Genomic DNA, 15,584 nt, shown 5'->3' on the forward strand with positions numbered 1-15,584 from the left:
TGGGAGGTGGGGAAGGAGTTGGAGGTTTGAGGGGGTTTCTATTGTATTTGTTGTTTATCTCACTGCTTTGTGCAGACAAGCTGTATTTCCTGTGCAGTTCTCTAAACAGAAGAAATGCCTGGCTCGCTGTTGAGAGCACCTTAACCTTCACACAAAGCTGGAAAATTTGCCTCCAAGGGAGAACCATCATAAGAACAGATGTACCTAATTCACAGGAGAAAAGCAAACTGAACTGATTTGTGATTAATGCTTATTTCAATCTGTTGCACAAAGAAGGAAAGTAAAAGGCATCTTTTGATGTCAACTGTAAAATTTGCATCATCCAATTGGTCAGTTGCGAATTTAGTACTTCAAATTCATCAGTACCAGTTCAGGTACTGAGGAGGTGGGAAAGCCCTCAGCTGCAAAACCACTGAAGTTATTAAACCAGGGATAACACCAGAGATAGTGAGTTTGCCTTTCCTCTGAAAGAACAATACATCAGGATAATACTGTGTCATAAAGAGCATAATACTACAATGCCAAATGTGCCCTGTATTCCAAGTACCAGAAAATACTAAAAGAAAAGAAACTAACCCTTGTGCACAGGAAAATATCAAGAGAAAAACTCAAGCACGATCACATCCTTCTTCAGTGCCCTCCTAATTCCCATCTTTGTTGAACTGCCTAAAAAAATTCTCTTCAGGCAAAGGCTTCTATAATAAGCAAAGACTTCCATTTACGCTATCACCCTTGTTTACCCCAGTACCTTTTGTCCACATCTATCACATCACCACCTAAATAAACAAATTTTCAAGGCAAGTGACAAGTTTATTCTTTTATCTGGAAGACAGTTTGATTGCAAACCCTTTCATTAATGCAACAGAATTAAATTCTGCTATTAAAATCAGTGCTTTGCAACAAACACTAGTAAAAGCAAAAGTTAATCTTCGTGACAATGCATCTCATATAAATGCAACAGTAAAGAAACTTGGATACAAATTTGACTATATTTGCATAAAGTTCTTGCACAGAAAATAATCTACTGTAAACTTCTTAGAAGAACAATTTATATTTTTTTTTCCTAAAAGTACAGGTAATAATCCAGTTAATTCAGACAGCAGCAATACTCACATCTGTACCATATATGAGGAAGTCACTAGTTAAAGCATGGCACAGAATTCGGTGTTTATCATCATCTGCTGGGAAGAGTCGAGTTTCTCGTTCTTCTTGAGCATCCAAACCTTCACTCTCTATCTAATTATAAAGAATAGAACGAACTGAAAAACCCTACTGTTAACAACAAGGTATCACAGTTTTGCCTGTATCAAACTGTAAGGAAATGATATTAATACAAACCTGTCCATCCCTTAGAACCCCAGCATCTGCTTCTGTCACATTCCCCCAGAGACTTTTGAATTAAAACTTGTTAAAAAAGTTCACAAGGAAACACTTTTTCTTCACCTGTTTTAGACTAGGTTCTATTTCTAAAGTCTACAGGAAGCCACCTTCTAAAAAATTCCAAAGAATTTTTATCTCCATTAACTGAAGATCACTCAATCTTATCTCATTTTTTAAATTAGCACATTAACCTGGTCAGCTTAGATCAACTCATTACTTCAGCACTCCAAACTGCCAGAGTTCTTACCATATGCAACTGGACTTTACCCTCAAAGAGAGCAGCAGCATAATCAGAATTAAGGTGCATACTTGCTACAGTCCCCAGGTACTCCACATCTTTCAGCTTTTTCACATCTAAGAAATTAAAACAGAAAATAAAAGGCAAAAATATTTTTATTTTGTACAGGTCTTCACTTATCCAAATTTGCAGCTCAGTAGTCAGGTGTGAAAAACTCACAACTAAGCACAGAGGGGATGGGTCACATGTAAACAGACTTTCTTCTTAACAGTCAGAGAACTGGACAGAAAGTGTAAGAAACTCTCTTCCTATGCAACTGTGACTAGTATTCTTACAGCTTTGATTAATTTATTATCAGTCAAAAAAGTTGATGCATACAGGCACATGAAAGTTTTGAAGCCACTGTCTAATATTTGGACATAGTACAACCACCCTTCTTTACCCCACGCAAGCAACATGAACATTTACCAAACTAAGAATTTAAACCCTTTGATCATATAGTCCCCAGGTACTTTGCCAAACTTCATATTTAAGACACAGTCCAATTATCTCTCAATAGCCTAAAAGTCTTTCACTGGTTAACAACATGATCTGAAAAAAGCAAAAAAGAAACATTCTGCATTTCATTACCACTACCTTGAACCTAAAGTTTTATTTCTGGTATTTACAATGTCTTGTCATAACTGCTTAAGCCTGTGAAGATCATTATCCAGTCCTAGCAGGACCATATGCCAATTCAAGTTGTTATTGTACAATGTGGAATGTTCAGAACTGCTGAACACAACAGCAAATTCATAAAATAAGACACAATGATGCAGTAGTTTTAAGAGAACTAAATTTATGCTTACTATTCTCTCCAAGTGCATAAAACCAAGCACGATTGTTCATTCCTACAGCCAAATGATAAACACCAATAGCCACAAAACTTGGCTCTACTTCAACAGAGACTGTGACTGGTAGCTCCTGTAAGAAAACAAAACAAAATAAAACCATTTTCATGCACTACTAATACTTACTTTACTTGTATCTAAATGAAGTTTAAAAGGAAGAGGTTATCATACTCTATCCACAGGATTTGCTATAGTAACTTCAAGAAGGGAAGTGAGGTATGCAATCCGTGTACTGCAAGCATCTCCAAGGATTGGAAGCTTTGTCAAGAAAACATGGAGAGATCCTCTTCGCGAAGATACTGCCAACAACTGTCCATCATCTGTCCAAGCCAGCTTGTCTACACCTAAAACATTCACATTTTTTTTTTTAATAAATCAAGCAATCAATCAATCCTTTAACTACTAAAACCAAGAAACAATTATTTTGCTTTAAAATGTGAAAATGGTAGGAATTCGTATCTAGGAATATACATATTAATGTACTGAAACATAATCAATTAACATAACTCCAAGATTAACTGGAATCATTCAAACCAAACCCATAATGTACTAATTCAGAATTTTCCTAAGAGCGGAGACTTGGCAATAACTGAAGTATTTATGGATACTACAGGAGGAGATAATGGTGGTATCTCATTACTCAGGAACAGAGTCTTGTAGCCACAGGCACAAATCCTGTGTATGAGGATGAGAACAGATTAAGTATCTTATGTCAGTACAAGCGATGCTGAGAAGCAAAAAAAAAACCCTAACCACCAAAAAACCCCATAAAGTAGCAGAAACCAGTTAAGCAATTATTGTAGTAATCTGGATATACTGTATTACAGATTCACAAAACCAAAACATTAATGAATCGAATATTATGAGAGCTGTACCTCCCTATACTTTAAACAGATAAAATAAAATACATCCCTGTTTTGCTATGTGTCACCTAATAAGTACAAACTGTGAAAGAAGGAATTTATGGTAAGTGCTATATTTACAGTTTTTTTCCTACAACAGCACTTTCACTCATGTAAACAGAGCCACCATCAAAATTCTGTTTTACCTGATTTGTAAAAATTTCTGTCCTCACGGAGACTGTTAACATACCTTTGTTTTCATCATCCAAGTTTATTATGGCATACATTTCTCTCAGGTCTGACAGGTCATGGATTTTAATGCTAAAACAAAAAAAAACAGTCATTCTCACCAATTTAAATTTCAGTCATCATGAACTGGAAGAAACCCAACCCAATCAAGACAGCCTAAATAGAGAGAAATGCAAAATGCCTTCTGTTTCTTGAAACGCAACAGACACTTATTGTTCCACATCACTGTAAATAGTCTATCACTATCACTGTACAAAAAGATTTGCTGAGAACTAAAATATGAGGAAAAGGCACAAATTTAGTTCAAAAGAACTTGGGGGCAGGAAACACACACTATTAGTCCCTTCTGACCTGTTACAATACAGGTTAGGTTAGAAACACATTCGTGATGGACAAACACTGCCTGAAACACATATGTAAAAAACTAGCTTTCAATCCTTCCTCACATAAAAAGGGACAGAGTAAGAGTTTACTTATGCTGCCATGTTACTCAATATGCTAAAAGAACTCCTTAAAGAAATAACACTTATTGTACAACAGCTGAACTGCTTGAAGTTGCACCATGTTTTGCTCATAGTTGTACCACTCTTGATGTGCAAGTGTTATAAACAGAACTGAAGACAGAAAGGTCTGACTCCTACCACCATTCAGCTCTGTTTTTGCTGAAGAATCCAGGTATCACAGAAGCAGGGAGTAGCAGACAAGGAGCTAAAGGAGATACTCTATCATATGCACAACCTATTTTGGGAAAACTCCACACTATTTTTTTCCTTAATTGCTTACACATGTATACTTTTGTCTAGGCTGCAGGTAAGACCAAACACCAGGGAGGAGGCTATCAGCATATTCATTTAATTGATATCAGCAATTCATTTAAATGAATTGTTCTCCTATTGCTAAGCAGATGTTTATATCCAATCATAATTTTGTAGCCAAGTATCATAATAGAAAAAGAAAGAATCAAAAGGAATAACCTTTACTGTTGTGGTTAATTACAATTGCAGAGATTCTGGTCAAAATTAGCTTCTCCTAATTTCAGGCAGAGAGGCAGTTCCATCAAGCAGCTCCTCTCACCTTCTCTGCATTGACTTCTTCAGGAGCCTTGAAGTCTTTGAGAGCCTTGAAGCCTTAGGGAGCCCAGCTTTAATGCCTAACAGCTACAGTTATGTGAGATGAATTCCATTCTTTGTGTTTAAATCTACCACTTACCAATTGTCTCCACATGATGCAGCTTTGTTTAATGACTGTGATATAGCAATGCTGCTTAGATTATCCTTATGATTATGAGCTTGAAAGATTTCTTGACCTATCTCACGAATGTGCGTAGAGATTACTACAAAACACCCTCGTGAGAAACCAATCATAATGTAGCCATCACCATACCTGTTACAAAAAAATCCATCAATTAGGAAGAGATCTATTTATGCAATATGTAAAATGCATTTTCTTTCGGACTACTGAGATAACTGTCAATGTCTCCCTTTAACAGGAAAAATAATCAAGCTTAGTTGCAAAGAAACCATTGCCTGGGAAACAGCCCAGGTATGCCTTGTTAGACATGTGGCTGTAAATTAGGAAGCATATACCTACAGGCTTTCTTACACAGTTGTAGTGTAAAAGGATAAATGTCAATTACACATTAACTGAACTGACATTAAAAGACATGGTGTCATGATTCAAGGATATAGAAACAGCACAACTGCTTTTTTGGTACAGAGTTAAAACTTCTAGCTTGGGATTTCTTCAAAGGAACATCATCAACCAGATTACATAGCAGGGAGGCTGCAAGAACTTTGCAGAACTTAGAAACCAACAAACTAGCTGAAGGATACAACTCCACCCCTAGCACTTTCATCAGTTACTCTTCCAAACAGAAAACAACCTATAACCCCCTCAGTTTAAGCTACTGTCAAGACAGCAAGAGTATTACTGTTCTAAAGCTGAGCATACCAATAGCAATTATATTTGAAAATACTGCTTTTACACAGACATTGACTAGTCAAGTAAAACAATTACAAAATGTAGACTTGTGTTTTGAAAAGAATTATTAAAAAGGCAACAATACATCCAAGAAAAATCCAGTGTATATGCAAGGGATATATGATTTGATATCCAGCATTTATCAGAACTACTGGGAAAGTCTTCAGCTTGTTAACACTAGAACGCTTCACTAAGAAAGTTCTGCTCACCATCGGTAGGTTACAATACTGCCATAAGCCTGCTGAAATTTCAGATCAATTGGGTTATCGGGATCATTCAAATTAAAAAGAAAGAGAGTCTTCTTGCCGACCACTACACTTACCTGCCAACGAATGAAAAGAAAAATTAACTTGATAAGAATGGCATCACTTTAAAATAAGGCCCTACATCTTCACTAAAAGATGAAATTCAATAATCCTTAAGAATCCCATGGATCTTAATTCTGAATGTTTACCAACAGTGGAAGAGATTTTCAGGATAATCCCCTTGTGAGCCAGTGGTTCACAGACCTAAATGCAAGCCCAGCAGAACACACATCCCAAATTCAAGACTTTTCCCTACTGAAGTATTAAATCAACTCCATTTCCTCAGAGGAAAAGGCAGCAGGTCACATGGAGTTACCTTGTTGGACTATTGCAGCATTGGTATCTCAAGTAGCTTGCTTAGATTTCAAAGACGCAAAGACAATTCCAAAAGAAACAGCCTGTTCAGTGTGTATTAAACATGCAGTACTTACAGTTTGATATAATTCTAAGTGACTGCATTTCATTTAAAGAATCCCATAGAGATGTTTGACTTCACAGTGGAAGACAGGCTGACCTTTGGGGTTTTTATAAAGATTATTTTAGAAAAAGCAAGGAGGAGCAGCTTGTTTCACCTTATTCTTTGACAAATATGCTTCGAAAAACTATAAATTTACTCTACATTACCTTCTGCTCCACCTCTCCTTGTCCAAAAAACAGACAATGGTTTATTCCTAAATAAGTGCTGGAAGAACGAAATATAAAGCTGGTATTTTCAAACTGAGAAAAAAGACATATTGACCTAAAATTCATTAATCCAGAATTACAAACTCAAATTCTGACCTATAATTCCTAAAGTTACCTCGAATATAGAAAGTATGTTTTCTGCCTTTTAAAACAGTTTGCTTAAAATTCTATTGCATCTTAATGAGTATTTAAGAAATACTATTTCTTAAACTCTTCTACGAAACAAGCATTATTTTCTGTTGCAAGGCAAGATATTAAGCCTAGCACTACTTATTTGGATCCAACTTGCAGTTTTGTGTTTGGTTTTTTTTGGTTTATTTTTTTTTGTTTGGTTATATTGCATGTATTTCTTTAAGTCCCTTCACGCACCTCCATCTATGAACTACCACTGCAAAACTGCTCTGTTAACCGTCATATTGCTAACCGCTGCACTTTTCATGAACGCATCCTTAAGGAACAAAGGTGTACGACTTCACTTGAAAGGAAAGTTTTAGATAGGGTGAAAAAAACCCCTTCAACACCAAATTTTACAAAAAGGAGGAACAAACTGCTTCGTGTCCCATATTGGTTGCCAGCAGAAACCCTGAAACATCAGATTAATACTTTCAGCAGTATTTTGTATTGACTTCTTACTGTGCTTTCCCTGGTTGATATTCTTTCATCAGTCTTCATAACTGAGAACTGCATATCACTGGGATCTGAGCTCACTGAGGTCTGTAGGAAAGAAGTTCAGGTTGAGAAATCAACAGTTAAAGTAGCAAATACTCATGGTAAGTAACTGCATTAGTTCTGCATTCTGTATATTCTAGTGTTAAGGATAGAGTTTTAACTGCCTTTAGTATCAAAACTAAGAAAAAAGTTGGAGAAAACACGACTTCCATTTGGATCATAATGACATGTTATCAGGAGTTCTGGGCCCCTCACTGCAAGAGAGACATTGAGGTGCTGGAGCTGAGCCAGAGAAGGGCAACAAAGATGGTGAAGGGCCTGGAGCACAAGTCTTATGAGGAATGGCCGAGGGACCAGCAGGGGTTTAGTCTGGAGAAGAGAAGGTTCAGGGGGGACCTTATCGCTCTCTGTAACTACCGGACAGGAGGATGGAGTGAGGAGGTGGCTGGTCTCTTCTCCCAGGTAGCAAGTGATAGGACAAGAGGAAACGGCCTCAAACTGCGCCAGAGGAGGTTTAGACTGGAGATTAAGAACAATTTCTTCCCCAAAGGGTGCTCAGGCATTGGAACAGGCTGCCCAGGGAAGTGGTGGAGTCATCATCCCTGGAAGTGTTCACAAACTGTGCAGAAGGCTGATAGTGACATGGTTTAGTGGTAGCCTTGGCAGTGCTGGGGAATGGTTAGACTTCATGATCTTGAAGGTCTTTCCCAACCCAGTTGGTTCTATGATAAGAGTCATGTGAGAGCTGTCTTGAGCTGCTGCTGAGGAAGTCAACCTACAACTGCACTCATAGGATCTTCTTGTAAGATACAGATCAGCATGAGAGAAGCATGGCTAGGCAGGACCACAGCAGAACTGCAGAGACTCTAACATCATAAATCAAGCTGCGTAACAGAGAGGCTCAGATGTTTCAATATGCCCTCATCCTGCATGAGGTTTCCCAAAGGCTCCTTGTCCTTGAAAGCAGTAGGATTGAAAAGGCATAAACTCCCATAGGTCCCAGCTTTCTCAGGAACCAGGAGTATTAATGTACACCTTAAAATCAAATGGGATTTATAAATACTACCTGTCTTATAGTATCCCCTTCTTGATTGCTAATAGTAATCATTTTGTCTTCACCACCTAAAGCCAGAAGGTTTTCAGTACTCCAGCAACCACAAGTAATCCGCTTGGTGTGCTTACCTGGAAAAGAAAGAAACCTATACAACACAAATGAACACAACCACAAAGAAAAGCTGGGATGGAAATATGCTCTATTTGGCCACCCAAACACAGATTGTCAGAATGCAAAACAACTTAGAAGAGCAATTCCAAATTGAAGAGGTTTTTTGGCTCTTTTTTAAATCTTCTACTCCCAGATGGAAGCCTTTTAACCTTATAGGAACTTGCACAGCCCCTGTTCTTCCATTTCCTTGCAGAAAATTTCTGGGGACTGTGCTATATCCTTTATCTTTCTGCCCAGAGCTACTCTAAGCAGGTAAGAAAAACTAATATAGCAACAAGAACAACCAGCAAATCCTTTGCAAGAAAGGTAAAACAAGTTTCCTATGAGGCAGTATCAGGTGTGTGTACGTATATTTTTAACTTACAATCCTATATATATTTTGGTAAGTACAATAAGACAGAAGGTGCAAGTTGAGCATGAATACATTTGTGATTTGCATGTTCATATACACAACTGAAAAGGAATCTAAGTATATCAGTATAATTCCACTTTCACATATGCAGCACATACCAAGAACAGGAATCTTGCGAGATGTCTGTCGGTTATATATAAGTAAGTTTCCCTTTGAAGTGCCAACAGCAAGTAAAGTTCCAACTCGAGACCATAGTAAGAAAGACATTGCATCCCTACAAGAAAGAAAAAATATACTTTCTATAGTAAAGAGTCCTTTCATGTGCTTGCATATAAACACATTTGCATATTTGGTTTGACATTCTAGAAAAATCACACGGACCAAGCAGAATTTTTAAATTAAGCAAATGTTCTCTACAACACATGTCAGAATTATTTAAGTGTGCACAAAATCATTAAAGTAATAACAAGTTATATGAGGTAACATAGTAAGACTTGTACAAACAGAAATGTGCCTGCAAATATCAACAGTCTTGAATGGAATCTTGGGTAACTTGGCCACATATGCAGTTTTTATGAAACACTAAGAGATACCATGAAGGTATGTGAAATCTTCCACTTTCTGCATTGGTTTTTTTTGTACTTCAATAATCCTACGGATTCAGCCAACTCCAAGTGAACAGGCCTAGTTCTAGTCAATGTAATAAGAAAGTTACAAAGAGACATTTTAACTTCCAGACCTTTGAGTTCCAGATACAGCAAGGCCTATTTTGGAGTATACTTAAGGGTATCCCCCCAAATTTTCCAGCTGAAATGAGGATTTTTTCTTAATCTAATGGGTGAAACACTGCAATTTTGGTATCTTTGACTACCACTCCCCAAAAAACACAACGACAACAACAAAACAAAATAAGCAAACAAAAAAATTGGCACCAAAACCCTACCAAAAATATACACAAAGAAAATTTAGAAATGAAGGGTTAAATCAGAAGGAATGTTTGTTTCAACTCATGTAAATAAAATAGAAGCAGTATCCAAAATTAGCTGTTTCCCTACTCAGCTGAGTGGCCTAACAAACACGAGACAGATTAATTTCTACTCTTTCCTACAAACAGAATGTTAATGTGGAATGCAATAGTTTAGTGGAATAGATTCAAAGAAGCTAAAAGTTTAATTGTTAAACCAAGCTTATTTATTAAGCCAGTGCTTGATTGTTATGTATACTCCGGGACAGTTTTAAGCCTGTGGCCAAATTCAGAAAGCTAGGGATCTGAACCTTAGAGTAGGATCACCTTAGATATCTCCTCCCATCCTAAAGCAGTCCTGCTTTTTGAACAGCGTTTTAGTTGCCTTACAAATCTAAGGGGAAAAAATCCTAGCACCACTAAAATCACTTCCCTTACTTTTAAACTCCATTGTACTTGTGCGAGTACTTCAGAGAAAATGTAGCCAGTACAGATACACAACAAATATACCCATTCTTGTTGCTACCACATTGAAAGAACAGTGGAAACAGTGAAGAGAAGCTCTCTGGGGACTTTAGCACTGCTGACAATTAAAAAAGAAACCAAACAACTACCAACCCAAACCCCACATCCACTACAAACACTGCAAAACCAGCAAATCATACCAGAAAGATTTTAGCAATGAACTGTAGCATATTAGTTTAACAGCATATGTGTTACGAGGACTCCAATAAAAAGATGATTTTTGCAATACATCCTCCACATCAACAAACCATAGTGATCCAAGTCTTCAAATACACACCTTAAAAAAACATCTTACCTCATGCCACTGTCTACTTGGCTTGTTTTGTTTGTGTTCGCATCCCACAGAAATACGGCACTAGATTTGTCTGTGATTATTGCTAAAGTATCTCCATCCTTGTCCCAGTCCATAGCAACACAGTTACTGAAGAAAAAAACCAATTTTCACTAATGATGTTAAAATATGTTTGTAAGTTCACAGAAATAACTAGAATTATTCAGCTGAAGTCCCTGTCCTTCCACTTCCCTCCCAAGCAAACCCATGACAGACTACAGGTTTATCTGCAAACTGTACTTCTATAGCAACCACATCCTTACTCAAATGCCATCAAAATGACAGGGGCTGAAAGGAAAGCCACAGAAAAGACTGCTACTCACATTCTAGTACTTGAAATACTGCCACCTTGATTTGCAAGAAACTGAAAATCTCTTGTAAGGTTCTATTTCGTTAGTGGCTATTCAGTTGTTGGGATTATTTTTCTTACAGTTCGAAAGTTACAATGAACTTGAACAAGAAACCCACATAGAAACAGGAAAAATCCTCTACTTGCAAATAATTGCCAGAATGAAGAGGAGGGCAGACTTACCTACAAATCTCTAGTGAATTGGAAACAGTGTTGTTTACAACAAACATTTAAACATAAACACCATATACAGCAGTACAAGAACCTACGCCATCTGACACCACCCCTTTCTAGATAAGTTAATATGTTAAAAAATTATCTCTGAAGAATGTCACTCTCATCACCACTCAAATGAAAACTCCTAATGGCAAGCAACTTCAGAAGTGTCCGACTGAAACATACACTGCTGTAAACTAATTCAGTAAGCTTCCAGTTGCAGTTTCTCTTATCTTTCTTTTTAAAACCTTAACAGTTTACTCCAGAGAATAATTATGGTCTATTTCCAAAAGAATACACCCCTAAATACTTCCCAGACAATCACAACATCAGGAGCAGGAACGACAACAACAAAAATATAAAAAGGAAAAAAACCAGGGTAACCCACAGATTGATAGAACCGTAAACAAATTCTAACAACATAATGGTAAGGTGCTTATAATATCAACTAGTATAGCAGAGAATATTTGACATTCTGAACTCCATTCTTACATAAGGAGAGATCCAGCAGTTGAAAACTGCAGTTGGTTAACAGTTAACCAACAAATAAAGAAGCAAAGTTTGGCCTGAGGGGAAGAACCACATAAGCACATTTGTTTCTGTTTAAACTGTATATTGCAAAAATTGAATTTTATTCTGATGGTAGTAATTAGAGATCAGGCTGGAAATAAGAATACAAAAGAACTACCTAATCTGGGCACAAGATTTGCTGGTGGGCCTCAAAAGGCAATACTATTCAAGCTATCATAAGCAGATGTTAATTATTTCAATAAGCTTTCGTATTTGTGTTTACTATACAAGTTCTTTGCCTTGCCATGAAAACACATTATCTTAAAACTGGTTTAGATGTTACATGTTTCCCTGAAGGAAAGGGTCACCCTGTCCATCAATACGGTAGTGCTGTAAGGGTCTACCAGTAAGGTAGACTCTCCTTCCTCACCAGCCCACATGACAGTAGAGGATACCCAGTCCAACACAAGCTCTTCTCAGAGTTCATCTACTTACACTACACAGCTTTCCTCACTTCTAGCAGTTTGCTGGAGAGAAACGGCATCTATCATACCTTGTGCAAAATACACCACAGACCGAGGTGGGCTGTGTTACCAAGCAAAATACACTGACATAGCCAGCCTACATTATGAATGGCTCCTAACCAGGTCAGCAAGATGATGCAGGAACTACAAGCAAGTATCCTGGGCTGTATCAAAAGAAGCATGACCAGCAGGTCAAAGGAGGTGATCCTGCCCCTCTACTCTGCTCTTGTGAGACCTCACTTGGAGTATTGTGTACAGTTCTGGTGTCCTCAACATAAAAAGGACATGGAGCTGTTGGAGCAAGTCCAGAGGAGGGCCACGAGGGTGATAAGAGGACTGGAGCACCTCCTGTATGAAGACAGGCTGAGAAAGTTGGGGCTGTTCAGCCTGGAAAAGAGAAGGCTGCATGGAGACCTCATAGCAGCCTTCCAGTATCTGAAGGGGGCCTACAAGGATGCTGGGGAGGGACTCTTCATTAGGGACTCTAGTGGTAGGACAAGGGGTAATGGGTTTAAACTTAAACAGGGGAACTTTAGGTTAGATATAAGGAAGTAGTTCTTTACAGTGAGGGTGGTGAGGCACTGGAATAGGTTGCCCAAGGAAGTTGTGAATGCTCCAACCCTGGAGGAGTTTAAGGCCAGGTTGGACAGAGCCTTGGGCAACATAGTTTAGTGTGTGGTGTCCCTGCTCATGGCAGGGGGGTTGGAACTAGATGATCTTAAGGTCCTTTCCAATCCTAACTATTCTATGATTCTAAGTCTCGTAAAGACAGTAATAATAATAATATCTGTATCTCTTGGTTTCCTGCAAGGTGGCAACTACCATGAACTGCAAAAACTGGATTTTTAGAGAGGTCTTGGGGAACTAAGTGATTCTGGCTCCTATCTACCCATGATATAGAAATATGAAAGTGACATTCTGGAAATGAAAGTTAGACTTCTAGATGAGGGGCTTCAGATTTAAAGCCTTAGTGGGAGTTTTGCCATGAGTAAGGGCTCCACCTTAATCAAAATGGATCAGGTTGTTTGAAACAAAATAAAAAAATCAGGAATTTGCATGGAGACTTGATCTAAGAGCAGGTAAAACACTAAAAAGAAATCAGGAGCACACAAATGAAACTATTGCTACATCAGGTAGATATGGTGCTCAATAAAAGAAGATTTACAGAGCAAATGGTACGATAACCTGATGTCACAGTGTTTGCACCCAGGGAGGTTTCCTCTGGGCCATACTTAGCCTGTCCTATGGACTGATTGTCTGTTAGCAGCTAGGCTGCATCTTCCAAAGCACGCGACTTAAATTTCATCTGTAAGGAATACAGTTCATACGCTCCCAACACCACTCTCTGATGTGATCCAAAGTATGATGAACAGGAAGAACAGTGAGATTCGCTTCAAAAGTACACTCTGGATCTAAAGTAAAATTGCTAATATACAGTATATGTTATGCCAGTGACATAAGCAAAAGCACTAAACCAAGAGGAGATCTTTCCTCAGCAAGGCTGTCATATCAGATTACTAGAAAACCAACAGTAGCAAGAATGCAGTTGCCATCAGCATATCATGAAGATATTGTTTACAACCTCATTATGTTCTTTCTTAATATGATAGATCTTTTCCTCACATTTTAATGAAGTAGACTGAGTTTATTACTAATAGGGAGTGCTTTGGGCAGGAGAATATGTTTTTCTGACTGTCCTCGATAACCTACTATGAATTCAGCTTTTACTGTCTCCGATTCCACACATGCTCACCAGTTTGTCTTCTTTTCCAGGCATGTTCACCACAGACAGTACCACTTCCTACAAAGTTCTCACATTGTATAAACCCCTCACCAGAAGAGAGGCAGATTTAAAGAAAACAACAAAGAAAATAATTTAAACCCATGTTAGTACCTACCCTGGTAAGCTGATTTCATTTCTCTTCTGACCATGACGATCAAAAATTTTCACAGCATGATCACCTCTAAAAAAAGATCAACATATAGAATAATTCCCTTTCTTCATCAGTGATTTCTATGGAGAAATGCAATAAATATTTGTAATCTTACCCTGTTACAGCAAGGAAATTTCCCAAAGTTTTCTGCCAAGCAAATTGCACAGGGGAACCAGACCAAGCTTTTTCTAATAGACTGAATACTTGCTGGGAGACAAAGAGAAGTGGGAAATTACACATCTTAAAAATGTAAGCATATAACAATAGTTCCTCACATGCTTGCAACTCTGAGTACTGTGGAGGGGAAAAAAAAACACACCAAAATACACACCACAACAAAAAACCAAACACAACTCAACTTCTGGGTGATTGTAACGCACAAAAGTAGCAAAATTCTACATAAAAATCTTTTGGATTGTCCTGGAAAACTGAAATTTCTAGTGCTGCATCTAGTCTGCATTGAGAACTACTGAGACTTACAACTATTTCTTTTTTTTTTCTCTTAGACACTTACCAGAATTAAAAAAAAAGAAAAGAAAAGAAAAGAAAAGAAAAGAAAAGAAAAGAAAAGAAAAGAAAAGAAAAGAAAAACATCAGACTCTCCCTTGCTGTCCAAAGATCAGAATGTTTACTTTTTAAAATTTCATGGAAAAGCCTGGGATCAGAAAGCATCCTTAATGTGTAAAACACAGCAAGCTGAACATCGACTCCTTTAAAGATACTATTTTGTTACGCTGAATTCTTGTGCCTTAAAAGCCAAGACCTAAAAGCAACTCAGCCATAAAGATTCTGACTTCCAACCAGTAAGTTTCTCAACTTCCTTTCACGCTACCTGCACAGATTTTTTTGTAACTTGCCTGTTAGATAAAGCCCACAACTTTGTTTCACTTCAGAGTTTGCTATCATGACTTTTTCCCCCTCATGTCATCAGATAAACCCCAACACCCGGTGTCCACCGAACACGTGGCAGGCTCACCTGAGCCCCCGCCGAAGATTCCCATCCTTCTGGGTGCACATAAACTGAGGCATTCTTCACACTAAATGCGCACTTTACTCACGAGCAGTGTAAAGCTATGAGCACCACACGCCACAAGCACAAAGAACATCTGACAATTATGTTTGATTTTGAAAAAAAATTTAATAAAATCTTGTAATAAGCCAACAATAAAGAAAATCATTATGGGAGTGCAGGCAAGCTCCAGCTCTTCATGCTCTCAGCGCACAGGACCGTGTGAACTAACCCCCCACCCCCCCCAGGGATCTGAGCAGGAAACTTTCCTGCTGGCCCCATCGTTTAACCGCTGTCCGAGCAGGGTTCCTCGCCGGGACCACCACTAAGGCACAGCGAGACACCCGACGCCGGCGGTAACGGCTTCGGGCACCTGTAGCGGTGAGGACCAGCCCGGCCGGAGGCTGC

At 38.2% G+C, this 15,584-nt stretch overlaps 1 protein-coding gene across 1 annotated transcript in view; it reads right to left on the reverse strand.

Moving 5' to 3' along the window:
- WDR19 (WD repeat domain 19) overlaps positions 1 to 14,374 on the reverse strand; it is a gene marked incomplete at its 5' end in the record, with an annotated part of 39,050 nt that extends 24,676 nt beyond the window's left edge. Inside the window, 13 exons of the mRNA XM_010021937.1 lie at positions 1,114 to 1,236; positions 1,628 to 1,734; positions 2,467 to 2,581; positions 2,680 to 2,841; positions 3,590 to 3,671; positions 4,809 to 4,982; positions 5,789 to 5,901; positions 7,202 to 7,282; positions 8,304 to 8,419; positions 8,973 to 9,088; positions 10,599 to 10,724; positions 14,132 to 14,197; positions 14,283 to 14,374. Coding sequence (XP_010020239.1) covers positions 1,114 to 1,236; positions 1,628 to 1,734; positions 2,467 to 2,581; positions 2,680 to 2,841; positions 3,590 to 3,671; positions 4,809 to 4,982; positions 5,789 to 5,901; positions 7,202 to 7,282; positions 8,304 to 8,419; positions 8,973 to 9,088; positions 10,599 to 10,724; positions 14,132 to 14,197; positions 14,283 to 14,374 — 1,473 coding nt within the window. The remainder of the gene's footprint in view (positions 1 to 1,113; positions 1,237 to 1,627; positions 1,735 to 2,466; positions 2,582 to 2,679; positions 2,842 to 3,589; positions 3,672 to 4,808; positions 4,983 to 5,788; positions 5,902 to 7,201; positions 7,283 to 8,303; positions 8,420 to 8,972; positions 9,089 to 10,598; positions 10,725 to 14,131; positions 14,198 to 14,282) is intronic.
- Positions 14,375 to 15,584: the final 1,210 nt, after the last annotated feature.

The sequence above is a fragment of the Nestor notabilis genome, unplaced genomic scaffold (genome assembly GCF_000696875.1).
Source record: "Nestor notabilis isolate BGI_N333 unplaced genomic scaffold, ASM69687v1 scaffold16289, whole genome shotgun sequence".
Classification (NCBI taxonomy): domain Eukaryota; kingdom Metazoa; phylum Chordata; class Aves; order Psittaciformes; family Psittacidae; genus Nestor; species Nestor notabilis.